Here is a 27,401-nt window from a genome sequence, read left to right as displayed (position 1 = left end):
CGCTACAGACCTGAGGGGCCAGCTCTGTAGCACCAGAGAGGTGGTTGTTCAGACACATCCACAGGCTTCCCAAAACTCAGTTCAGAAAAGTAATTTCTAGTATTCCAGAACTTTAAAATGACTGGGCACTTAGTGAAATGACAGTGTTTTAAAAAAATGACACCAAATAAAATAATTATTAAAATTAGTTATACTGAGCCAGGCAGTGGTGGTGGCCTCCTTTAATTCCAGCACTCGGGAGGCAGAAGCAGGTGGATCTCTGTGAGTTCGAGGCCAGTCTGGTCTACAGAGTGAGTTCCAAAGCTACAGAGAAACCCTGTCCCAAAAAACCAAAACAACAACAGCAACAAAATTAGTTACACTAGTTTCCTTTTACCTTCTTAAAGTTATCAAGAAGTTCAAGTGACAGGCACTGGTGGTGTAAATCTTTAATCCTAGCACTTGGGAAGCAGAGGCAGACTATCTCTGAGTTTGAGGCCAGTCTGGTCTATAAAGTACAACCAACCAGGGCTACATGGAGAAACCTTGTCTCGAAAGAACAGAAAAAAGAAAGTGGAGACCTGTATGAGCCAACAGTCCAGAGTCTGCTGCCGGGCTGGACAGAGCTCCACCGCTGCAGCATTCTAAGTTCAGTATTTCAGGAAATCCAGAAATACTGATTTTGAAGAAAACAACTCGCTTTCTAAAGATGTGTTCAAATGTAGCAGCTGGTGGTATGAGTCACAGATGCTTGTCCTGGCTGCCTGGTCTACTAGTTAGTCACAGCATTGCTGGGTGTGGTATCCGAAAGCCTAAGGGCTGGTAGCTCTAGCTGCTCCACCTACATGTTTGTACCACTATGCTCTCCCTAGCGCTCCCTCCTTTATCTAACTTTCCTCTTCTGGGTAGGACTGAAAAGCCCCTGGCTACTCTGGACCAGTCTGGAGAGCTCAGCTACATCTCAGAACAGGGCTCATGCTGCTCAGAGTCATCCTGGGAACAGGTTCCAGGAAGCAGCCAGTGCTACAGGAGCGTTCCCACTGAGGAAGTATTCAGTTACTAGCTCAACAAACAAGACCCTGACATGAAATACCTGTGAGAAGAGCTAAGTGGGCACGGCAAAGTATCTGTTAACCCAGGGCAGGAAATGTACTTCTGCAAAGCTTGGCCAGGTTGAACCAGGCCCTCAGAGCTAGAAGGTTTTCATCTCTAGTGTCTGCTTCCCCTCTTCCAACACTGCTCAGGAGCAGAGTCTATTCTGAATGCTTTCCTAGAGACCTAGGTTAGCTTCCAGCACCTACACGGTGACTCAGGACTGTCTGCAATTCCAGTCCCAGGGGTGCTCTTTCCTGGGCTCTGCAGGCACTGCACGCTTGTGTTGCACACATACATGCAGGCAAAATACCCATACCACATAAAAGAAAACGAGGTGGAGACAACTTAGGAAGCACTCTAGAAAGTAGGAAAAAAAGTTATTACAAAGGGACAAACAGGAAAAGCCCAGAGAGGGAGGCTGCGGAGAAGCTGGAAATGTGAAACATCTTGTACTATAAGGAAGAAAAAGGAACAAGGATGTTAACGAAGTCTGAGGGGCTGAATGGCCGAGACTAGGTAGTGGTGGAGAGCAGGGCTCCCAGGGGGCACACGAGTTGCCATTTGGGCCTGTGGGTCTGAGGTAGGGCTTAGCTGTGACTGCTGTCCTGGGCGCAAGAGCAGGTTGCAGATGTCCTTTTCAGTAGCATTGTAGCTTGTTCCTTCTGTGCTAAGGGCTATCAGCACAGCCAGCTTCTGGTAGAGGTCTTCTCTAATCAGAGTTCTGGGTACCTGGACAGGGCAACGATTAATTAGGGATGAGGCTGGCAGAATTATCAGACCCAGAAGCAGAAAACGCACTGGATACCACATGGTAAAGAAAGTGGAGGAGGTGGGGAGGTTACAAAGGAAAGGAAGGGGATGAGCAGGAGAGCGAGCAAAGACGCGTAGGTGACAAAGGCCAAGATCAACAGCAGCCTCAGGCCGGCTATACTTGCCAGAGTGGCCTGCTCAGCAGACTGGCACCCCGGCATGGATTGAGCATCTAACAAAAAGAAGGCAGAAGAGACTGCTGGGTGTTCTAGCTTGCGCCTTGCCCAAGTTCTGGCTAAAGCCCACTCACTGAGCAGTGCCTGTGAATCAATGGGACTTGGGAAAATGCACCGCAGGCTATGGCAGCCACTTTAATAAACACAAGTTCAGCACCACCAATCCTGAGGCGAGCAAGGTTCATGAGCTGGTCTGTGACACTTGGCAAGTGAAGGGAAACACAGGACCACGAGATTCTCTGATGAGTAGGAAATACATAACTGGAAATGAAGGGCATACCATCTTGTCTACACGTCAGGATGTTCAGAGTGCCGAGGTTCATGACCCACAAGTGCAGAGTAGAAGAGAGCCTGAAAAGCAGCATGTCATCACTGAGCACTGGCTCTGCCCTCCCAGCTCGCTGCCCTTTATTAAAGGATGCCAATTTGGATAAGGGCACTAAACAATCAATGCTCCCACCCTGGCAGTACACCTGGACTACACTGGATGGGCTGGTTTGTTCTCTCTGCTCTTCCCCCTATCCCAGAATTCCTGTCTGGAAACTGCTGCCAGCCCTGGCCACTCTCCTTACTTTCACTGAAGTGTGGAGCAGCGGGTGAAGACAATCAAATCACTCTACAGCCCAAATATCCAGTTACGGAGCCTGCATGTGTTGAAATCCATCAAACTACAGCCTCAAGAACTTTGTGTTTTACTGTATATAAATTCAACTTCATTAGGAAAATAAAAACAAAACAAAAAGTATAAGAACCTAGCCTATTTGTAGTTGTCAATCTCTTTTAAAAAACTAGACAGGTTTTTCTATGAATTTTCTTTTGATTTAATTTTTCTTTTATTAAAATCTTAAATTGCAAAAATAAAATTTAAATTTTCTATAAATAAGTGGCCTAAACATTGAAAGCAGGCTTACCCATCCCTAAGTTTTCTGAACTCCGACACACTCCGTCAAGGTTCCTCAAGGTTATTTTCTGCCAATTGCCGGGAAATGTGAGCACCTGGCTGTTATGGCATTGCAGGAAATGAATGCCAATCCTAAGAGAGCATTCTGGGAATTGTAGTCTATAAAAGACCGAGTCTCAGAAGAATGTGGAAGACAAAGACAGCCTGAGAGACGGCAGCATTTTAGAGCTAACAGAGCTCTGGAAATAGCTGCATCTTATGAGTCAGGAGCAGGCCAGAGAGTTAACTGTCCCATCCAGAGCAAGGAGTGAGGATCCCACCTCTGTTGTTTTCACTGACTGGCTGAGGGAACCAACTCACTAAATCGGACAACACAGTAGGGCAAGCACAGACAGACGCTGTTTCTTCAGGAACGTTTGCCAGGAGCTTAGGCTCTTAACATACTTTTCTGTCTTCAAGAATGCTGTTCTGCTTAGCTTAGCTTTAAACATGAGGGTTTTCAGTCTGTGACAAGACATTGGTGGATATATTTGCTGGGACCTGAGGACAAAGTCCTTCATGATCCTTACCCTAACATCACTGCTTTGTTAGCAATAACAGTGTTTCCTGTTGTGGCAAGCAGAGAAAATGACACTAATCATACAGTACTACAAAGTTAAAAAAAAACAAAACAGCAGAGGCCAGTAGCACGGAGCTGGATAAAGGGAAGCATTCCCGCAGGAGGTGCAGGGTCTGGGTCCCACTAGCAGCAAGACACAGCAAGGTCCAATCGATCATTCACAACAGAAAGGGCACACACAGAAACAGGAAAAGCAGAGGTGACCAATGGAAAACAGAACAAACACTGCTCCCGAATTCATAAAACATAAACCAGGCTTGCAAAGATTATGTTTGATTATCTAGTTAATCTTCTGAGCACTATTAGGATGACAGACTCTGATAAATAGTTACTTTTTTGGTTTTGTTTTTTTGTCAACTTGAGACAAGTGCAAGTTATCTGGAAAGAGAAACCTCAGCTGAGAAAAATCACCATCAGAATGCCTGTAGGCAAGTCTGTATGGTATTCAAAATAAACCTCTTCCTGTCCAAGTAACTTTTGGCTATGGTGTTTTGTTACAGCAGTAGAAAGCTGGGTGAGACCACTAGCAAGTTATTAAAGTTAGTAGCTTGCTCACATATTAGCAATGAATAACCAAATTTAACAGCGATGTGGGGGTTTCTAGTTTCAACTAGGAGAAGTAAATGGCTGTAGTATGGTGGAATAGACCTGTATCATAACACTAGGAAGATAAAGGCAAGCAGATGGCCAGAGTCCTGTCTGAGCTACACACTAGGAGCAATAGACCAGTCAGGATTACATCTGTTTAGAATGAGAGAGGGAAGGGAGGAGGGGCAGGGGCTGGTGGATCGTTTATGAGTTCAAGGACAGCCTGGTCTATGGAGTGACTTCCAGGACAGTCTATGTAGAGTAACCATGTTTCAAAAACAAAACAAAAAACTCCACAAAACAAACAACAACAAAACCCCCGAGAGACAGAAAGGAAGAATGCTGTGGAATAATCCTGCACACTGTGAATACTATATATTCCTCTCACTGGTTAATAGAGAAGCTGACTGGCTTATAGTAAAGCAGGATACAGTCAGGCAGGACAATCAAACTGAGGATACTGGGATGAAGAGCGGCGGAGAGAGCTGCTGGTAGACGCAGAGAGAGCAAAATGGGCATGTCGTACTGAAAAAAGGCACCAAGACACGTCACAAAGCACAGGTAAGAAATATGGGTTAATTGAGTGTAAACATTAGCTAGAAACAGGCCTGTGCTACCAACTAATCATTTGTAATTAATATTGAGTCTCTGTGTCAGTTATTTGGGAAGCAGCTGTAGTATAGGAAAACTCCACCTACAGAAGACAGAGAGAAAGAGAAGGGGGAGTGGAGAAGAAAAATAGTGATCATATTTCCACCTTACAAGAAATATAGAAGAAACTAGACAAGTAACCCGACAGGAACCAAGCCCACTGACAGTTCTCTAAGACGGAATCACAGCCCAGTCCGTGTTTCTAGACAGAAACTACAGGAGAGCTAGGCAGTGGTGGAGAACGCCTTTATTCCCAGCAAAGGGGAGGCAGAGGCAGGTGGACCTCTGAGTTCAATGCCAGCCTGGTCTACAAGAGTGAGTTTTAGGACGATCAGGGATACACAGAGAAAACCTGTCTTTAAAACCCAAATAAATAAATAAATAAGAAAGTGAAGAAGAAGAAGAGGAGGAGGAGGAAGAAGAGGAGGAAGAGGAAGAAGAGGAGGAAGAGGAGGAGGAGGAGGAGGAGGAGGAGGAGGAGGAGGAGGAGGAGAAGGAGAAGGAGAAGAAGAAGAAGAAGAAGAAGAAGAAGAAGAAGAAGAAGAAGAAGAAGAAGAAGAAGAAGAAGAAGAAGAAGAAGAAGACAACAACTACAGGCGATACTGGTTGGCAGGAACTTCAAGGGACTTATATGAACTGTAGGTGGAGGAGCAGGTCCAAGAGACTGCTAAGGGCTTCAGTCCTGAATTCCTTACCTGTATTTTCAAGGAAGCTTACCCATTCTGTCTCCAGGAAACCTAGTAGGTTCACAGTATGAAAGGTACAGGAAAAAACATCACTTCATGTCTCTGATAGGGTGGCTATCATAAAAGGAACTGAGCTTTCTCCCAAATGAGAGTTACTACGCAAAGTCTGGGGACTTTACCTAGAGAAAAACACTTTTATGCTCCCAGCCCTTCTATTCTACCCAAGGGGTTTTGGTGGCAGACTGTATAGGGTGAATCCACATACTATAAGGACTCAGACCTCTTCCCCCATTCTTTCTCCAGTCCTGGCATTCTCCATACACTGATTGGAAAGAAGCAAAACATACGCCTGACATATTTGCACCTGCTATTCCCCTTCCTGACAGACTTCTACAGGTAGCCAGGGTCTCATTTCTCCAGGACAGTGAGCCCCCCTTTCCCTTACAGCTGGTTTGTGGGGAAGCAGATGGAGGGATAGCACATTTCATCTCCGAGGACTGGAATGTCATCTGTTCTCTTGGGGATGTTAGGAGTCAGTGCAGTGAAGCTGAGTCTCACCAACATGTGGGAACGAGGTCCAATATACTCAAGGGCGCTTCCAGGGCAAACCCTGCCCCTCCAGGAGGAGTTACTGTAGGCCTTGTGTCTTCTTCTGTCTCCTCTGACTCACTACCAGAATAGAATTTCAAACACTGGCTAAGTTTGACTCTCAGAATCTCAAAAAGAAAAAACAAAACAAAATTAACCTTATTTTCCTCTGTAACAAAACTCGGCCTTTAAATCCACTCCTAGACCAAGAATGCTGGCCACTTAATGGTATTCTTCAACTAGATCTCTTTTGCCATGGTTAGGACTCAGATTCTTTATATCCAAGCCTTCATGGCCTTGTTAAAAGTCTCTAAGAATAAAAGGTTAATTTAGCACTATAAAAACAATGCCTTGCCTGGTGGCAGCGGCATATGCCTTTAATCCCAGTGCTCGGGAGGCAGAGGCAGGCGGATCTCTGTGAATTCGAGGCCAGCCTGGTCTACAAGAGCTAGTTCCAGTATAGGTTCCAAAGCGACAGAGAAACCCTGTCTGGAAAAACAAAAGACAACAAAAACAAAACAAAAACAACAACAACCAAAAAAAAAAAAACAAAACAAAAAACCAATGCCTTGCAGGGCGGTGGTAGCACATGCCTTCAATCCCAGCATTGGGGTGGCAGAAGCAGGTGGATCTCAAGCAGGCAGCTCTCGGTAAGTTCAAAGCCAGCCTGGTCTATACAGCAAGTTTTAGGACAGCCAGGGCTACACAGAAAAATCCTGTCTTGAGAAACAAAAACAAACAAACAAAAAGGCACCAGATAACTTAGGCTATATATTAAAAAATTTTAGCCAGTAACAGTTTATTCACTAACACCTTCTAGCAAGATCTCTTTGGTTAAAAAAAACAAAAAAGTGATCAAATGTGGTCTGTGTCATATATATATATATATATATATATATATATATATACATTATATCAGAGATTTTATAAACAAAAGTACGACATAAAGAAACAAGTGTGGAAAAGAGAAAAGGTTATATGTTCAGAAACACATTTCTGATAAAAAGTTGTTTTGATTTAAAAAATATTTTGTGGGGCCATTGAGATGGTTTAGTGAGTAAAGGGGCTGCTACCAAGCCTGATGACCTGAGTTCAATCCCTGAGACCCACATGGTAAAGATCTGATTCCTACAAGTTGTCCTTGGACCTCCAAATGCGCACTGTTGTGCTTTTATGCATACATACTTACAATTTACAATTAAATGTAATAAAACAACTTTTAAAAGAGCGATCTTGTGGTCTGGAGAGATGGCCCAGAGGTTAAGAACACTGGCTGTACTTCCAGAGGTCCTGAGTTCAATTCCTGGCAACCGCATGTGGCTCACAACCATCTATAATTAGATCTGGTGCCCTCTTCTGGCATGCAGGCAGACATGCAGACAGAACACTGTATACATAATAAACAAATAAAAATCTAAAAAGAGCCAGCTTGTGCTATCTTATACAAACAATTAGCTGCTAACTCGTGTCAGAGAAGACAAGTGGTATTGTAAGATTTCCTACCAACAAGACAGTGCTGCCCTCTTCTTACTCAAATAAGACCCTCACAAACAGCCCAGGAGATTTCCCTTAACTGCTCTAAAAGTAGCCATTTCCCCTCAGGGAGCTATTCCTTCTGCGAATTCATGCACGGTGTTTCTGTCCATAGTATGTTCTTTAGGTAATCAATTCCGGTCTGGTAAAACTTTTATTTATCCCTATTCCTTGGGCTCATCACTTCTAGCATAACACCTAACAGCACCAAAACCTGAAACAAGACAAGGACTTCAGAAATGGGCCACGGAGTGAAAGTACTGGCTACCAAGCCTGGCAAAGGAGCTTGATCCCTGGGACCAATTGGCCCCTGTATGTTGTCCTCTGACTTACTTCCACATGCGTGTGACATGTTACATACAGTATAAAAATAATAATTTAAAAATGTTTGCAATTCTGAAGCCAGTGAAATTGTTCTTCAGAGGCAAGGACTCCTTTTCAAGTAAAAACTAAGGAAATGTATTCCAAATAGACCTTTAGGCCGGAAACTCCAATCCAAATCCAGAGCAAGAACATCAAGCATACGTGAAAAAAGACAAAGTCTCTCTTCTCTTTTTGCCTATAATTTTCTTCATCTTTCTTCTTTTTTGAGATAAGGTCTTACTACGTAGTTCAAATTGACTTTGAACTTGTATATTTTTGCTTCATACTTCAGAGGCTCAGGCAGAATTTCAAGTTCAAGGTTAGTGTGAACTGCATAGGAAGAGCAAGAAAAACAAGATGTGTCATGCTAACACTTTGTGGGGATGGAGGATGCATTTAATCTCAGCACTTAGGGGACAGAGGCAAGGGGATCTGAGTTCGGGGCCAGGCATAAGGGGGCATTACATAATAGAAGTCTCCGAAGTGAAGGGGCCAGTCTTTAAGCCGAGTCCTTCACACATGAGACAAACACAAGAGAGAACTGCGGGAGAAGCAGACAGCAGTGACCTCTGCCAGAAAAGAGCAGATCCAACAGGGGGTAAAATCAGTGATTCGGGGCCATAACTAATATCTTAAGACTGCTCTATCCAACAACAAATTACAAGTTGTTCTCAAGTTCACACAGAATAGCAACCAAAAAAGATGACCTCCTGGGCCATCAAACAACAAACTTAAATAGCAAGACTACAGGTGAGTGCAGAGCCTCACTGTCCTCCCCTGTAAGCCCTGCTCAACCACCTCCTCCTATTTGCCAGCCCTGTTCTGTGAACTTCTTCAGGGGCCTCATTACAAAGGCAAGGGTGGTTAGCTCAGCCCCACCCCCACCTCAGGGCAGCTTTCACTTCCACCCCTCCAAGCACTCGGTTGGTTCCCCTGGTGACCTCCCTGACCTGTCAAGGACAGATGCGCCATCGCAGGTGTGACTGACAGGACTCACTGGAAGTCGCTACCCTCATCCCCAACACACAATCCCGAAGGAGCAGAGTTTTCGGAGCTCTGCGCCTGGATATTTCTTATTGTATTACAATGACAGGTACAGATGGGGAGAAGCTTTCTCTAAGCTCGGGACTAATACAAAGATGCTGCCTATGGTCACTGCTTTTTAGCGTCATTTTGGAAGTCCCAGCTAGTGCAACAGAAGAAAAGGAAATTCAGAGTAAGAAACAGAGATAAAAACACAGATTTTGGAAGCGAAAATACAAGTGTCCTTGTCCATCAATTATGACTGTAAGAAACTTAAAGACTGTACAAAAAACTTCTGGGACTAAAGTGTAATTATAGCAAGGACTATACAGTGTTAATGTATAAAAATTATTCACTTTTCTATATAAACAACTGGAATTTTATAATTAAACCTATAATAAAATTCACATTTGTGTTAAAAAGGGACTATTTAGGTACAAATCTAATGAAATATTTATGTACGCATTTTAAACATTAATTATTAGTGTGTATATGCGTGCATGTCTGTGAGCACCCATGTGCCATCTGGAAGTCAGAGGATACTTGCAGAAATCTGTTTTCTCCTTTCCACCTTGTGGGGTCTAAGGACGAAAGCCAGGTCATTAGCCTGGGCAACAAGGACCTTTACCTATCCAGATATCATATTTTCATGAAAATATGTTTAAATTTTGAAGAAAAGTACCAACCTAGGTAAGTGATACCATAAACTCTAAATAATGCAGAATTTTATGGAGAACCATATTGTTAGCTTGTCAGTTCTTTCCAACTTGCTCTACAGATGTAGCGCTGGGCCTGTCTGAGTGCCACCAGATATTCTGGGAACAGTGACAGAATGGTTCTAAAGAGCATGTGGGAAGGTAAAGGAATCTGAAACAGTCAACACCACACTAAAGTAAAGCTGGTGAAGCAGTCCACGTCCAGTCTTACCACAGTGCTTACTATAGTGCTCCTGCGGTGGAAAAGTTATCGCAGAATGGACCGCAGACCCCAATGTAAAAATACAAAGCTATAAAACTCCTGGAGGAAACAGAGAAAATCTAGGTAACCTTGATTCGGTAAGAGCTGTTAGCAGTAGTAACAAAAGCATGACCCACATAAGCTGGTAAGAGAGAATGAGCAGGCCGCAGCAGCCCACTCAGCTCAGCTAAGGAAGAACTCCTTTCTGACGGGAAAACAGAAAATAACACAAAGAAATAAAATCCAAAATGAAATTAAATAAAAACCAAAGTAACAGTTCTGAGAACCTGTCCTTTTCATGGGGTCTTCTAAGTTCCCAGGGTGGCTTCAAATGCAAGGCAGCGTCCAGCATCAGCATGACCTACACTAGCTGCACTTAGTCCCACCTTTGATTAGCCCTTCCATACTTGCAAATCAGTAAATAGACAAGTAGTAGTACAGATCTGACCCTGATCGCCAGAGAGAGGGGACAAAACAGCCCTTAGCAAACATCTACTGAAGTAATGGGTCTGGAGACAAAGAGCCTGGCCAAGCCAGAAGGGTAGAATTCCTAAATTTCCAGTCCACCATCTCATACATATTTCTGAGACAAAAAAAAAAAAAAAAAAGGGAGATGATAATGAACATTTTACCCCATCTTTCACAGTCTGGATCTGTATTAAAAAACTGTCTCTTTCTTTAACCTCTGTTTTGGGGGCAGGAAGGGGTTAGTGTTGAGTAGCAGAACTTCCAGATTCCAGAAATCACACTGACTTCATTGAAACTGAAATCTTGCCGGGCGGTAGTAGCACACAACTTTAATCCCAGCACTCAGGAGGCAGAGGTGGGCAGATCTCGGTGAGTTTGAGGCAAGAGCTAGTTCCAGGACAGGCTCCAAAGCTACAGTGAGACCCTATCCCGAAAAAAAATAAAAACAAAACAAAACAAAAAACCTACAAACAAACAAACCCACTGCAATCTTGGGCTGGAGAGCTGGCCCAGTGATTAAGAGTACTTACTGGTTGTCTTTCAGAAGACCTGGGTTTAATTCCTGGCACTATACATGGTGGCTCACAACTGTTTGTAACTCCAGTTCAAGAGATCCAAATGCCCTCCTCTGGCTCTGGTGGGTACTAGGCATGCATAGACATACATGTAGGCAAAACACCATAAACATAAAATAAAATGAATAAAAAATAAAATTGAAAACTCCATGGCTAGGGACACCGCTGGGGGTACCACATGTGTGGCATATACAAAGCCACCGGCTCAATCACTAGCACCTCAACCAACCAACCAACCTACAAACCAAGAGACAGCTTCCACTCTGCCAAAGCCCACAGTTAAGAGAACAGACAGATCAGATTGGGAGCAGTTATCTTTGCAAAGTATCATCTCCTGAAAGACATATCTAAACCACACAAAGCATTTATAAAGCTCAACAAAAAGGGAAAGAACAACTTAGTTAATACGGGACTGAGAGCGGGAGATTTATCAGTCAGTAAAATGCTTGCCTTGGGAGCATGAGAACCAGAGTTTGGTTGCTAGAACCCAAATTAAAAAAAGAAAAGAAAAGAAAGAAAAAAAGCAGTTGTGAATGGTGGCACAATTGCATTGACCAAGACAGGCTTGCTGGTCAGTTAGCCTAGCTTGCATGTGCATGTGTGTGTACGTGTGTGTATGTGTGTGTGTGTGTGTACGCGTGCATTAAAAATCCCAACACTCTTAAAAGGAGATGGGATAAGGGAGAAGAGACTCACTTGGAAGCCCTTCAGTCAGCAAGCATGGAGAATGGCAGAAACAAGAGAAATCCTGCCTTGAAAACTAGATAGCTGGACAACTGACTTAAAAATTGTCTTCTGATCGCCGCACATGCACCGTGTTATCAAGTGCCAACACACACAGAATAATATACAATGTAAAAAATAAAATAAAAAACTACAACACAGATAACTCAAAGTAAGGTAAGTAGTGGCAATCAGGAGGGGGATAAGCAGGCAAAGACAGAAAACATTACTCTAAAACGCTGCAGAAAAACAGACATTTTCTGGGTCTTGGAGTAAGGGTCTGAGAAGCTGGAGGACATGCTAGCAGCCTGTCCCAGAGGAAGAATCTGCCATACTTCTGGAGAGCAGTCTGCTCCAGCCTCAAGCCCATGTGCCCAGATGCTCCATTTTGGGTAAGCTGTCCATTAGTAAAGGAATGAACAAATATCAACAGCCCTCTTCACTTAAACCTAAGAAGTAGCCAGGGCACTCCTTCTCCAGTGGAGGATTCCATTTGAGCAGAGAGGTCAGAGCAAGAAACCAACAGTGGGTGCCCTGACAGAGCTGGGGTACAAGGTGGGCATCCTCTCAAGAGCTCCGTCCAGAACCTCCTGCTTTCCTGGAGGCTCACAAGCTGGGCCTGGCTTCACTGCTGGAGTCAGATGGGCAGTGACTGCCTGACCCCTGGTCGCCATCCCATTTCCATTTCCAGGCTTCTGGGCTCTCAGTCTCACACTGCCTAGGGCCTGTAGGATCCTCGCCTGAACAACAGTTCTCTTCCCTCGGGCCATGGCCGTTCAGGCTGCTGTCTACTTATTGACGCTGGCTCTGCGTCAATGCTCACATTTCCTACACTACCTTTGCACTGGGTTCCACCCTTAGAGCCCTGGTGAGACCGGAGACAAACAACCACCTTTTCCCACACTGCCTAGAGCCCTTTTCCCTCTTAACCCCCTCTGGAAAGGAAGTCTGCTCAGTCCCTTACCCAGTCCTCCACACACTCTGACCTCACACCCCAATTTTAGGCTTGGTCCTGCTCAAAGTCCTGTGCTGGTACCTGAAAGCATCTTAAGCCTTCCATGCCTGTGCCCCAGGCCTTGGCTTCTGTGGGGGAGGAGGTACCATCCTCCCTGGTGCTCAGGCCAGCTCTAGACTCTACTCTACATCCTTTCCTTCTCAGGCCCCACTCCGTGCCTGACTTCTACTTCCTCTGTGTCTCCTGGAAGCCCTGGGCACTGTCCCTACACAGCAGAGGGAATCCTCTAACTCACTGAGTAAAGTTGAATAAGACCAGCAATCCTTTTCCAACACACCAAGACAGAATAAAAAACAACAACAAAATTTCACATTTGAAAACCTGAGTCTTTAGGTCAAAGAACACACAAGAGTGACAAGATCCAAAGCAGACACAACAGGTAACAAAAGAACTCTTACTACGCTTGAAGAAGAGGCAAGTCATGGATAAGGCAACTGGTGTAAGAGGCAGAATAATTCCTTCAAATCAGACTGAAAAAGCTTCTTTTAAGGGGAAACAAAAACAAACCCTGCCAATCAAATCAGCCCTCTCTCAAAACTGCACTAGAACAAGAACTTCAATAAATGAATGAATGACCAGATGCTGGGCCTGATGGCACTTGCCTTTAATCCCAGTAATCAAGAGGCAGGTAATTTCTGTGAATTTGAGGCCAGACAACCTCCATACAACAAGTTCCAGGCCAAGCCGTGAGAACCTTCTCAAAAACAAACAAACAAACAAAGGGCTAATGATATGGCCAGGCTAATGATATGCTAGGAACACTTTTGTTCTTCTGGAGGATGCTGGTTCACATCCCAGCAGCCATGTCTGACCACTCACAACTGCATGCATCTAACTTCAGGGGATCCAATGCCCTCTTCTGGCCCCTGCTAATAAATTAAAAACAAAACAACAACAAAAAACTAAAACAAACAAAAATCCGATAAACCACTAGATATTTCCAGAAAGGACAAACTTTAATACATACACAGTGGTGAATAAAGTAACCAGCAGAATATTAATTTTAATACCAAATATTTAATGGTTACTTGAAGAGGTGAAAATTCAAGCAGTACAAATCAAAACCCTAGCCTATCTATCTGATCTAACAGGCTAAGGCATGGTAACTGATCAGCTCTTTACAGTCACAGAAAGAGGAATGTTACACATAAATGCACTCATACACACACATACATACACACACACACACACACACACACACACACACACACACACACACACACACAATTCATATATCATATAGCCCAGTATGGTCTTGAAATCTTGAATTTGTCTTCAAGTCCTGAAAGTATGTTGACTACCCCACCCAGGATTGCATGTTTGTTTTTAAAACAGAGTAACAAACTGGGCTTGGTGGTTCAGGTTTTGCAAACACTCAAAGGCCAAAGCAGGAGGACTGCTGAGTTTGAGGTTGCCTGGGTTACACAGTTGTGTTCCAAGCTAGCTAGGGCAGTGTGAGACCATCTCCAAGATCAAACATATTAACAACTAAAAAGGAAAAGGTTAACAAATTAAGAATAAAATTTCCAACTTATTGATAATGATAATAAGCAGATTAAATGACCCTACAAAGCAACTCTTAAAGATAATTAAAATTTATTTATGAAATAAAGTGATGTGAAAAGACTGAAATGAAAGGAATAGAGAAGTAACGTGGGTGGGTGTGGTTGCCCACGCCTGTCAGTCTGAGGGAAGAGACCAGTAGTTCAAGGTCAGACTTGGCAACAACACCCGTGAGAGGGGAGAAAAGAAGGGAGGAGGAGGAAGCCTTGAACGAGAAGCAAAGTCTGGAGACTCCAACTACTCAGGGAACTGGAGGTTGAGGCAGAACAGAAAGCTGGAATGAAGCCAGAGAGCAAAATGAGACTGAATCTCAAAAACAAGATGTCTTTACATGAGAGAAAGGCTTTCTGTGCTCATGGTCATCGGGAAGATGTACACACCTAACAAGGGTTTGAAATCTAAGGCAAAATTTGACAAATACAGAGAAGTGTGGTGGTTCAGTGCTATCTTAGCACTTGGGAAGTTGAGGCTGAAGGACAACCACAAGTTCAAGGCCGGTCTGGGCTACGCGGTGAGACCCAACCTCAAAAGATTAACCCAAACTAATTTGACAGACACCCAGAGGACACAGGCACCTCTGGAATCGCAGGAGGGTGTTTGAGAGAGTGCCTCGCCTTTCTAGAAATCAGTTGACTGTATACCTTACCAGAAGTTAGGCAACACTCTTCCAACTCACAGGAGGCCAAGGTCTCAGACTCAGTCAGGAAAAGAGCAATGTATTGTAGCCACCCAGGAGAGAGGACACTTTCTTCTGAACTCAAGTCAAAAGGAAAGACACTTGCTGACAGGTCTGATGATCCACTTTCAAATCACTGTGCTAGCCACAATGAAATCTCAACATTTTAAAAAGCAGGCTTAAAGATGACATAGCATTAAATCTCATTATAATAAAATTTAAAATAACTCCAAAAATGACTTCCCCTCTACTAACCTATTTACATCAGAGCCATTGTCACCATTTAAATAGCTCTAGGATTAAGAAGGACGCAAGAGTGAGATGACGAAGTATTGGTGACGAATGAATGTAGCATAAAGCAATCCAGAATGGGCCCTCAGGTAGAAAAGACTCACAGCCTCAGCTTCAGGTTTTAGGTTAGGAAATTTTGCAGAAGTCAGAATAAGTAAAACCAAAACAAAGAGAAAGAAACAATATAATAATATAATAACAACAGAAACAATGTAGACAGAGCCAGGGCTAATTACTCAGAAAGTTCTCTACTAGTGGTCACAGCAAAAGGGCACCAAAAGCAACATTATGGGCGAGGGTTTACAAAAGGAGCTTGTGACTGAGGCTGCTCTTCCTAGGATGCTCTCTCCAGAGTCAGGAGGCCCTAAAGATTGCTCTAGCAGACCGATCCATCACACCTGTACTGGCAAAGGTTGATACTGACAAAGCGAATGTGGTCAGAAAAATTTTCTGTATGCACTGAACACTATCCACGCATCCTTACTCTGTAAAGGAATACCGAGTAATCAAAATCATTTTTTTTTCTTTTTTATTTTTGGGGATAAGAGTCTCATGTCCTGGCTGACATGGACCTATATGGACCAGGCTGATTTTGAACTCACAGATCCACCTGCCTCTACCTCCCAGGTTCTGAGGGCTATAGTTATGTGCCACCATGCCCAGCCTAGAAATGAGTTTTCAAAAGTAAAATAAAGGGGCAGGTGAGAAGGCTCAAAAAGCAAAGAGACCTTGTTGTCAAGTCTGATGGTCAGAGCAACATAGTGAGACCCTGTCTCAAACCCCAAGCCCAGCTAGAAAAAAAAAAAAAGAAAGGAAAAAGAGAAAGAAAAGAAAAAAAGCTCCCTATGGCAGTGGATCTCAACATGTGAACCTGTAGGTTGTGACCCCTCTGGGGGATTGAAGGCTCTTTTACAGAGGCTGCCTAAAACCATCAGAAAACAGATACATGAAGGGCAGTGGTGGCGCAGGCCTTTAATCCCAGCACTGGGGAGGCAGAGGTAGGAGGATCTCTGAGTTCAAGGCCAGCCTGGTCTACAGTGTTCCAGGACAGTCAGGGCTACACTGAGAAAGGAAAAAGAAAGGATATTTATATTAGATTTCTAACAGTAGCAAAATTATAATTATTATGAAGTAGTGATGAAAATAATTTATGGCTGGGGGTCACTACAACATGAAAAACTATCTATTAAAGGGTCACACAGTATTAGGATGGTTGAGAACCACTGCTTTCTGCAGTCCTGGCTAGCCTGGAACTAACTAAAGTATAGCAGGCTGACCTTGAACTCAGATCCACCTGCCCTGGCCTCCTGGGTGCTGTGATTAAAGGTGTGCACCACCACGCCCGGCAACTTGCACTGTTAAATCTTCAGCACACAGGCCTTTCCTGTGACTAGGTCTCCAATACCCTGGGTTCCCTGGCCAATGAGCATAGTCATGAGATCACAAGGAATGTGGAGCCCACAGAGACATCAGGCACACAGCAGGACAACCTCTCCTAGTCAGAGTAAGGAAGGCAAGGGAGCACACCGGCTAAGTACTGACCATGGCTGGGGGGCAGCAGGCCACTTAGGTAGGGGAGGTAGGGGAGACTCGCTCTCCTCAGCTCATCCAGCTTCTCCTGCAGCTTGCGAACCTGGCTGTCAGAGCGGTTGACCCTCTGCCGGAGACTCTTCAGCTCTCCGTTCTTCTTTTCCACCTGCTCCCGCAGGCAGCACACCTGGCTCTTGTTCTGCCGAGCCGAAAAGCAGTAAGAGTGCAGAGAGTCGATGAGCTTGCAGGCCCCGGAGGCTGACAGGATGACCTCGTTGATGGACATGGGACTGGCATCGCTGTGCTCACTCTGCACAGCTTCTGCAGCTGGCTTTGGGGTTACATCCGTAGGAGGGGCAGAGGGGCTCTGGGAAGCCTTCTGAGGGGTGGCTGTAAGTGAGGAACTTGGGGGACTCTGGGCCACACTATTCCCACTGCACCTTGGCTCCATATCTCTCTTGGGCCTCTTTCGGTCAATGGGTTCACGGGGGACAGACGGCTTCTCTCGAGTGTGCTTGGAGGAGAAACTATAAGAATGAAGTGAGCCAATGAACTTGCAAGCTCCAGATCCCGGGGGCGTAAAGTCGTCCATGGAGATGCCACTCTTGTCTGCCCCACCTGCATCATCAGAGGAAGAGGCCTTCTGGTGGTCAGCCTCTGTAGCAGACACTTCTGCTTCCTTCTGGTGGGTGGCCAGAGGGACGGCCAGTCCAGTTCCTGGAGTTCTTTCCAGGGACTGCCCCTGCTCCTGACTGACAGCACCTGGAGTGGCCTTGGGGGCGGCATCACTTTGTGGAGAAGCTCGCTTCAACTTTCGAGACTCAGGCTTGGCCATCAAGTTATCTGTTGAAGGCAGTGAGGAACCTACGGCTCCTTTCCCTGTTGCTGTGCTTGTGTGGCCCCTCATGGTCTTTCTCCTAGCATGGCCATGGCCTCCAGCCCCCCTCTTCTTCTCCGACAGGTGGAAAATAGAGGGCACAGCTGTGGGCTTCAGTAGGCGATGCTGGTCCTCCAGTCTTTTGGAGAAACTGTCTTTGGTAAAATGCTCACTACAGAGGAACGAATACTTTGTGGGGGTCCAGTTATCCCTCTGAACAGCTTTTAACCACTGGATCAGTCGTTTGGAATCCTTTAGGGGGAACCTGCAGGACACACAACAAAGTACTTAGAAATACTGAGATGACCTTCCTTAAAACTATCATCGATAACAGCAAATCAAGTATTGTTGCAGGCATCCAAACCCATACTGATGTCATCCACTTAAAAACTCATAAGGGTTTCAGGACCGTCTTGCAGGTCATTACTGAAATGGAAAGGAGAAAGCCCTCCTGTATATCTTTAGGACCCTGAGTCTATAGGGTAGAGAGGAACTAAAGACACTCCTCCTAGGTGTGGCAACTGATCGTGGGCACAAAGGATGCTTAGAGACAGCAGGTAGAACCCAGACAACCAGAAATAGCTTTCCCAAGTGGACTACTGACCAAATCTTCCAGTACCTGAAAAGCAGGGTCTGGTTGCTAGAACCCTAATGAGAAGCAAGGCAACGGAGCTGGGAGCCAGACACCAGGAAATAGCTGAGGCTCAGCTAAATAACAAGCACAGCTGAGGCTCAAGTAGTGAGGCAACAGCCAGCTTTAAGAAACTGCTTCAGCATAAAGCCCCAAAGCTCCAGACTAATGGTGAGCCAGGGGTTGCAGTGTATACCTGTAGTTCCAGTACTCAAGAGGTGGGGAGGGTGGGATGACTCAGGCCAGCGTCATCCTTAGCTACATCCTTAGCCTGAGATTTTGTCTCAGAAAAAAAAAAAAAAAGAAAGAAAAGAAACAGATGGAAAGGAACTGGAAGATTAGAAGTATAGCTCTTGGAAGGCAGAGGCAGTTGGACCTCTGAGAGTTCAAGGCCAGTTTGGTCTATACAGTGAGTTCAGGGCTATGTAGAGTCTCAAATAAAATAAAATAAATAAAAAGTTGCTTGTGGTGTCGTGCATGTATAATCCTAGCACTTGGGAGGCAGAGGCAGGAGGGCTGCTGTCAGTCTGAGATTGGCACAGACTGTAACAGTGAGTTCTAGGCCAACAAAGCTATTCAATGAGACCTTGTCTCAAAACACCAAAAACAAACAGCAAAAAACAAAACACCCCAATAATAAAAATGGCAAATTTATGTTGTATGCGTCATAAAAGGAAAATGAAAAAACAGGGATGCTCAATAACATACCTAATTTCTTCCCTCTTCTAATGAAGCTATTTACTGATCACTTATTAAGGGAGGGTCTGTAGGGTTGGTGGCCACGATCCACCTGAAGTCTTCCAGCCTTCAGGAGACAGCTGTGGATCAAGACCGGCCCTAACAGGATGGATCTGGATGTTCTAAGCAACGCGACCTTCTAACTCTATTTCTCACCGTGTTGTGAGCTTGATTCCTCAAGTTCCCCCGCCCCCAATTCGGGTACCGTCTACCGATGTTAGCACATAAGGAATGCTAAGCCGTAGTCCTTGCAACTCTGCCTCCTTTTCAAAAATTGTTAACAAAACTTCTGGGGCATGTTTTAACTAGAATTGCTACGGAAACATTCTGGTTAATTTGTAAGATTGTTTAATATTACTAGGTTCTCTTTTGAACCAGACCCCAAAGACCCGAGACTTAATGAAACCCTGTGAACTTTCAACAGACACGTGCCATTCCCATCTTCAAATTTTAACAAGTACCAAGAGGTAGGACGTGCGAAGCGGCTTCTAAGGCAGAGTCCCTTCGCTCGCTGTACACTCCTGCTGGAAATCACAGGAGAGGACCTACTGAAATGGGGAGTCTTGAAAGCCTTAGGAAGGCGCGGCCCGCCCCGGGGGCCACCCGAGACCCGTCCAGAAAGCCCTTCCACGGTCCTCCCGCTGGTCTCTACCGGAATGCAGGATGCGGGAGGTGTTCAGTGCCAGTGCCCTGGCCGCAGGACCCCCGGAGGAGAGCGATGTGGGCTATGGATGCAGGAAGTAGAGCTGCGTACGCCGGGCCGCACTCCTGCCACACACCTCCAAGCGAGCTGCCCCGCCGAGGCAAGAGCGGAGAACCGCTCGAAACCTAAGAGCAGAATTAACCCGAGAAAGCGCCCTTGCAGGATGCTCCTGAAACTGGCAGCGCCAGCCCAAATCAGTGCGGCGCCGGTGGGTGGAGGTGGCGGCGGGGGCCCTTCGGCCGCTTTACCCGAGGCATGGCCGCGCTGGTCCCCAGAGCCGGCGGTCCGGGCCAAGGTCACAAAGATCCACGACCCGTCCACCCACCTCAGCTGCGTTCGGCTAGCCGTCCCCCAGCACCCGGTCCCCCGAGCCCGACCCACCGCGCGGCCTCAGTTTCCCCACGGGCCCGGCCCGGGCGGGGGCGTGGCGGACCCGGAGGCGGGCCGCGTACCTGTGGAAGGAGACAGCGCGCTTCTCGCCTTTGCCCTGCCTGTTGGAACAGTTCACGGCCGCGCAGCAGATCACCATTGCGGGCCTCGGTCGTAGGCGCCGCCAGTCTCTGGTCCTTGCCGCCCGCCCGCTGGTCCGACCCGCCCCGAGGGAGCGCGGCGACACGGCTCGGGACGTGGGCCGCGGCCGAGCCGTACGGCAAGATGGCTGCGCGCTGCCGCCCGCACCACGCTGCGCCCGGGCGGCCGGGCCACGGCGCGAGCGTCGTGGCCGCAGCGGGCGGCGAGTCCGTACCGAGACATGCGCGGGTTGCCGTCTGTACGGAAAGATGGCTGCGCCGGACGAGCGCAGCTCGGGCCGGCTCCTGGGTGCTTCCGAAGGGGCGGCGGAGGGCGGGGCGATCGGGTCCGGTCAGGACCCACATGCGCCGAGGCCCCGCCCCCGCGTTCCCACCGCCGTACGGCGAGATGGCGACGCCCGCGCTTCCGCTGCGCCGCGCTTGGCTACCGCGGCTTCCCGTCGCCGTGTCGCGCAGTAGTCCGTCGGAGCGACACCACGGTCAGTCGGCGACCCGACTGGGAAGATGGACGCAGGTGAGGAGGGCGGGCGCCTGCCCCATCGCGGGCGGGCTCCTGAGGCCGCCCGGTGGGGCGGAGGCCGGTGTGTTTAGCAGGGCGGACCGCGCCTCCCCGCTGCGCTCCGCACCCGGTTCTCGGGGTCACCCATCAACGGCGCGGCCTCCGATGCCGCTGAGGCCCTCGGGGAGCGCCCTAGCCTGCGGGCTCCCGGCTCTGGGAGGGAAGGCAGGGAGCCTGAGGGACGGTCAGGATGCCGGCACATTGGTGTTCGGGGCGGACCCGTGCGTCGCGGAGCTAGGCCATTCCTTGCCCGAGCGAGGAAGCCGAGCTCTTTAACTTCTGTCAAGTTGTTGACTGATGCTCCAGCAGTCACAAGATGCACATCTTTTGTCTTTAAAGTTCGATAACCTGTGTAGGTGATCCACGCTTCTGTTTCTGCGGCTAGAGAGCGTGATTCAGTCGCATCCTACTTTGATTTCTTGGCGTCCTAATACCGGGTGAAGTGTGGGTGGTGTTTCTTAACTGGCTCTTGCTTCCGAAGCTCGAGAGAGTACGGGTCTTTGTTTTTCCAGGCGAGCTGGTCTTGGAGATGTAAATCTACCAAATACATCGTTTGCTAATAGACCTAAAAATATCCACGCCCCCCCCCCCACAACGGATCTCTCTTTCATTCCCCCATCAGCATTAGAGTTTTCATTTGTTTAATTAATTTTTTAAAGAGCTGCTTTGTCTTCAAAAATCCACTCCTTTGTGAAGGAATCCTGCCACCTGGTTTAATTGTACCTGTCTTGAATGGCATTGCTTTTGGTGTTTATCTTGACTGACAGCTGCACCAGAGATGAAATTGACTCTTTCTTGGGAGTGGTGCTTACCGTTAATCCGCATCTCAGTAGTTTGTGGCGTCTTACTTTTCGGCGTTTTAAATGGCTGGAGGAAGCAGAAACCTTCACTCCCCAAGAAGCATGAACCAGGTGTAAATTTGTGAAGTTAGCTTTTTTTTTTTTTTTAAGACTGGATAACTGAAACTGTCATAATGCTTGCTGGAGGTATGGGGTGAATAAAACATAGAGTTCTTTAGTTATCCCTCATCCCCCACCTTTTTTAAGACAGTGCCTTACCGTCTTAAACCAATCTTGTCTGGTCTGGAACTTGTAGACCTTGCTGGCCCCAAACTCACAGAAATCTGCCTGCTTGTGCTTCCCCAGTGCTGGGGTTAAAGATGAGCACCACTCAATTCCACTTTCTTTGTAGATGTTTTTTAGATACCTAAAGCTCTTAATATGAGATGTTTACGTTAAGATGGAATTTCATAGTTGTATTACCTTTAAGGTGAAAATGGTTCAAGTTAAGCACATTACTGCGTAGTCATTTACGTGAAGTTTTCTGGCTTGTCGGCCGCACGTGAGTCTATTGTTATTTTAATTATAGCCTACAGCCTACACACATTTCCCCGCCCTCCTTAAAGCCTGCTGGCCTCTCACGCCTTAGCCTGGCAGGGCTTCTTGTCCGGACAGCTGCATTAAGTCTTTATCTTTCTATTTATCAATAAGACTCCGGAGCTAAAGGCTGGGGTAAAAACCTGCTAGTTCAGAGCATCGACCTGACTTAGCTTTTTTGGTTTAATACCCCGCTACATACTTCTCATCTCTTGCCCCAGAACTAGGAGGAAACTCAGGCTCCAGTCCCCTGCCCTTTCTTTCCTGGATGTCTTCTCTGTCAAAATTGCTGGCTTATCTATGGCCAATTCTGGTCGGCTAGGTGCTGGCTCTGTCTTCTGATTCAAGGTATAGTGTTGTTGGGCAGCCTCAGGAGTGTCAGAGTGCTATCAAAGTACCCCACACCATATGGGACCTTAAGTGGGTATTGAATGCTGCTGACAGATCAAACTCAAAAAGACACTTGTGTTTGAAGACCTGTGTTAGTGCTGATAAAAACACAATTTTTTTAGGGTATGATGGGGCAGTTTTTCTCCTGATGTAGTGCTTGCTTGATGGCCTTTTATGGTCTACCCACTAATACCTGGGGAGGGGGGTCCTTGAAAATTCTGCCTTTTCCACATTGTAATATGACTAGTTGTTCTTCTAATTGTGTTTTCTCTCTCCCTCCCTTCTCCCTCCCTCCCTCCCTTCTCCCTCCCTCCCTCTCTTCCTTCCTCCCTCCTTCTGTGTCCAAACTATGGCTGTCCTAGTATTCACTGTAGACCAGGCTGGCGTGAGCTACCATGCTCCACCTTACTTGGTTATAAATTCCTTGAGTGTCAGGAATTTAATCTAGACATTGGACTAGAAAAAGTGGACCATAAAGAAAAATGGTGACTTGAAGTAGCTGACCTTCTCTGCAGGAGACCAGGAGTGTGTAGGATTGGATAGTGCTCATATGGGAGAGTGATGTGGGCCAACTTATAGGGGATTGGGATTGTAGCAGGATAGCCAAGAAAAATCGCACTTTGAAAGTATATTTTTAATTTTTTGAGATTCATTCATTATTTTCCCCTTCCTTCTCCTCACTCCAAACCCTTTTACATTTATCCACCTCTAGCTCTCTGAAAGTGCATTCTTTTTTTGTTTTTTGAGAAAGGGTTTCTCTGTGTAACAGCCCTAGCTGTCCTGGAACTAGCTCTAGACCAGGCTGGCCTTGTTGAACTCAAGTGACCTGCCTGCATCTGCCTCCCTGAGTGCTGGGATTAAATGCCTGTACCACCACTGCCTACCTTGGTTTTTCTTTTCTTTTTCTTTCTTTTTTTTTTTTAATGCAAAGATGGAGAAAGATTATTTGGGTGCTGGGATTAAAGGCAATGGTGCAACACTCCACCCGGCCTGTAAGTGCATTCTTACCAAGACCAAAACAGACAGACAGACAGACGTAAGTGAACTGCTGGAAGAGCACCAGGGAGGTTGGTGTGCCCAAGAACCTCAGAGTTAAGTGAGTTAGAGAACTGGAGAGATGACTCAGTGGTTAAGGAACTAACTTGCTGCTCTTCTAGAAGACCCTAGTTTAGTTCCCAGTACCTATGTCAAGCAGCTCTTGTTTCTCTGGTCAAAGGGAGCCAGTGCCTCTGACATCCTCAGGTAGCTACACTCACGTTCAGACACACACCTACACATAGTTTATATTTTTGTTTATTTTGTTTTTGGTTTTTGGAGACTATTTTGTCTGTTCTCTAGCCCTGGCTGTCCTGGAACTCACTCTGTAGACCAGGCTGGCCTGAAACTCAAGAGATCTGCCTGTCTCTGCCTCTGGGGTGCTAGGATTAAATGCCTGCACCACCACTGCCTACCTTAGTTTTTCTTTTCTTCTTCTTTTTTTTAATGCAAAGATGGAGAAAGATTATTTGGGTTCAGTCATGGATCCTTACTTGGGCACAGTGGGGACTCGGGCATTTATTCTGAGTAGAATTCTTTGGAAGGTTTGGGAGGAGTATGTGAAAATTTACAGACTTGTTCTGGGATTTTTTTTAAAACATTTGTATTTATCTTTTAAAATTGAAATATATATGTGTGTTTCTAAGTATATAAATAAAACCTACACAACATCTATTGTGTATATATGTATATGAGTTTAGGATTGACCGTTTGATCCTGGATAACCAGTTGGGGAGGCTCTTCCAGGGAAGACTGTTTCTCCTGCTTTTGGCATTCCATCATTAGCTGTAGTTCTCTTGAAATTTTGTTGTTGTTGTTTTTTGAAATGTGTTTCTCTATGTAGCCCTAGCTGTCCTGGAACTAGCATTGTAAACCAGGCCAAACTGAGATCCACCTGCCTCTGCTGGGATTAAAGGTGTGTGTATCACCACCGCCTGGCTGGTTGTAGTTCTTTTTCTAGGATTGGGTCTCCATGACATTTCCCCCTTTGTAGCAAGCTTTTTTTGTTGGCCACCAGCTCACAAATAATGACATGGAGACTTATTAATTATGAAAGCTTGGGTTTTAGCTTAGGCTTGCCCCAGCTAGCTCTTGTAACTTAAATTAACCCATTTATGTTAACTTATGTTCTGCCATGTGGAATTACCTATCTTCCATATTGTACCTCCTGTTTCCACTCCATGTCTTGCTGGTGACTGCCTTTCCTCTTCCCAGAACTCTCTCTCTGCCCAGAAGTCCTACCTGTACCTCCTGCTGAGCTATTTGGTCATTCAGCTTTTTATTATACCCATCTTATTAATATATCTTCACTGAGTGTACAAATATACCACATTTCCCTTTTTTATTTAAAAAAATGGAAGGTTTTAACTCTTAACACAATAAAACTATATACAACAAGAACGATTATCAGGTTAGAATTACATTCACAATGTCCAGTCCATCTGCATTTGGTGAATTCAGAGAAACTGTTATCTATCTCAGTGAGTCCAAAGTTCTGTACCCTAATTCACTTTCTATTCTAACTTGTATTGCTAACCCAAAAGATTATCTTTTTTAAGATTTCAAAACATTTTCTTTGCCGGGCAGTGGTGGCGCACGCCTTTAATCCCAGCACTCGGGAGGCAGAGGCAGGCAGATCTCTGGGAGTTCGAGGCCAGCCTGGTCTACAAGAGCTAGTTCCAGGATAGGCACCAAAGCTACAGAGAAACCCTGTCTCGAAAAACAAAAAAAAAATTTCTTTGATAAACTATTTAAACTTTTATGTCTCTCAACCTTATACACTTTACACCTCTTTTGTGAGTTACTTTTCAGGATCTGGTAACAAGGAAAACTGTAACTATAACAATCAAGTCTTCAACCTATCAGAGACCCAAGAAGGATATAATATTACCTGAGTAAACAGGAAGTGTGGAGGAAACAACTTCCAAAACTATAGAAAAGACAGAAGCAGCTGGCTGCCTCAGTAGTCACCCAAGGTTCCTCTGCAACATTGCAGTATCTACCTTTGACCAATAGTCCTAGAATATCTGACCGACATTCTGTGAAGCAGGAATTTTGAAGGACTGACCTACCTTATCTTGGCAAAGTTCTGCAGTCTCTTTCATTTGTGACCTGCTTGTTCAGCTTGGACTTCATTCTGTCAGCAGTTGAGGCAAGGACAGTTTCTTGCCCAGTAGCCAATTTTGCCACAAGGAAAACAAACTCCATATGGAAGTTTTTTGATGCCCATCATCCTTTTTTTTTCTTTTTTCTTTTTGAAGTAAATTGATGCTGCCAGAGCAGACATGTCTCACTGTCGTGAAAAGACTTATGTTATTAAAACATTTTAAATGCCATTTTCTGTAGGTCTCTGAAGTGTTTGAAGACCGTCTATCTATTATATCTTTGTTTAATCTTAAAAACATACCTAACATGGTCACAAATTTGATTGTTATAAGTGACTATCTAACCCACATTTCTTAATTATCTTAAACAGTTTGTAATAATAGCCTTTAAGGACTAGAACTTTACATTTTAAAATGAGCTACATAGGTACAATACCTTAAACAAGAGTAAAAACATATATACAGTATATCAAAAATCACTATACAAAACTCCATACCAATGTAAAATATTTAGTATACCTATTTTTCTATCATTCCTACTCTTCTATGACATGGTCTTTGTTTGGGTCTTTGTTTAGGCAGCATGCTCATTAGCCGCTATGGGTACTTCTGACATTTCTAAGAGATGTACCCTCACAGCAAATTTTCTGGTCTTTTGGCTCCTTCTTTCCCTATGATCCCTGAGCCATAATTGCAGGAGCTATGTTGTAGATGTAACAGTTATGGATGGGTACCACATGGTCACTTGTTTTCTGCATTTTGATCAGTTATGTTTTTCTGTAGTGGTTTCCATCTGTTGAGAAGTTTCCTTGTTGGGTGAGAACTACGCTTATCTATGGAAATATGGGTAAATGTTTGGATTGTTGCTAGGAATTATGTTGGTGTCGTAATGTACCGATTGTAGGTTCTCCAAGATCCATGGCATTACAAGCCTCAGGTAGTTGGCTAGATTTCTAGTGCTGGGCATGAGATCCATCATATTGAGAAGGTTTGTGTGTATGGTTGGCGCACACTTATACATGCCACAACATGGGAGTGGAGGTCATAGGATAAATTCATGGCAGACAGTTCTCTCTTTCTACCATGTGGAATTGAATTCAGGTTGCAGGCAATGCAGGCAAGTCCCTTTATTCACTTAGCCATCTTGCTGGTCTTCCTGGGTTTTTTGTTTTTTTTTTTGAGAATGTACTGAAGAGGGATGAAGCCAGAAGGTAAAAGTAAAAGTCTGCCTCAATAAGACAGGGAAAGAGATGCTGTATCTTGGAAGAACTTAGAATCCAGATGTGTGGTAAAGACTTGTCCAGACTGGTTTTGTTCTTGCTGAGTGTGAGGTGCCTGTTAGATGTCCAAGTAGTGTTGTTAAGGGGCCTTTGGTTACGTAGGCTGGGAGCTAAGGGAATAACTCTATACTGAAGATGTGCAGAAGCTGTTATCGGATGAAATTGCCCAGGGTCTGCACATGAATAGGAAATACGAGAAGCCAGGGAGGGAGCCCAAGTCTGCTGGTATAGAGAGGTGGAAGGCCCAAGTGGTTTGGGTGACCTCTCTACCTATTTCTAGCATTGTGTATACAAACATGCTCCTAGTTCAGAGTGTTGGTGACTAGGGGAATGGTCAGTCGGTATAGGACTTGTTAAACAAGCATGA

General features: G+C 45.5%; 2 protein-coding genes across 7 annotated transcripts in view; one reads left to right on the top strand and one right to left on the bottom strand.

Moving 5' to 3' along the window:
• The window catches only part of Thap4 (THAP domain containing 4), a 42,239-nt gene extending 21,568 nt beyond the window's left edge, over nucleotides 1-20,671 (bottom strand). The window contains exons 1-2 of one of the 4 annotated variants that reach the window (XM_075952049.1): nucleotides 20,141-20,671; nucleotides 16,823-17,952 (exon numbers count right to left, since the gene is read on the bottom strand). In XM_075952049.1, the coding sequence (XP_075808164.1) occupies nucleotides 16,823-17,952; nucleotides 20,141-20,634 (1,624 nt within the window). In that variant the 5' untranslated portion in view covers nucleotides 20,635-20,671. Of the gene's footprint in view, nucleotides 1-2,971; nucleotides 3,065-16,822; nucleotides 17,953-20,140 lie in introns of those variants that run through there. The other 3 variants (XM_075952051.1, XM_075952050.1, XM_075952052.1) reach the window with 3 other exon arrangements.
• Atg4b (autophagy related 4B cysteine peptidase) overlaps nucleotides 20,648-27,401 on the top strand; it is a 39,524-nt gene continuing 32,770 nt past the window's right edge. The window contains exon 1 of one of the 3 annotated variants that reach the window (XM_075952053.1): nucleotides 20,648-20,803. In XM_075952053.1, coding sequence (XP_075808168.1) covers nucleotides 20,794-20,803 — 10 coding nt within the window. In that variant the 5' untranslated portion in view covers nucleotides 20,648-20,793. The remainder of the gene's footprint in view (nucleotides 20,804-27,401) is intronic. The other 2 variants (XM_075952055.1, XM_075952054.1) reach the window with 2 other exon arrangements.

Source organism: Microtus pennsylvanicus, chromosome 17, assembly GCF_037038515.1.
Source record: "Microtus pennsylvanicus isolate mMicPen1 chromosome 17, mMicPen1.hap1, whole genome shotgun sequence".
In the NCBI taxonomy this organism is placed as follows: domain Eukaryota; kingdom Metazoa; phylum Chordata; class Mammalia; order Rodentia; family Cricetidae; genus Microtus; species Microtus pennsylvanicus.
This window is presented reverse-complemented; position numbering and strand designations above follow the sequence as displayed.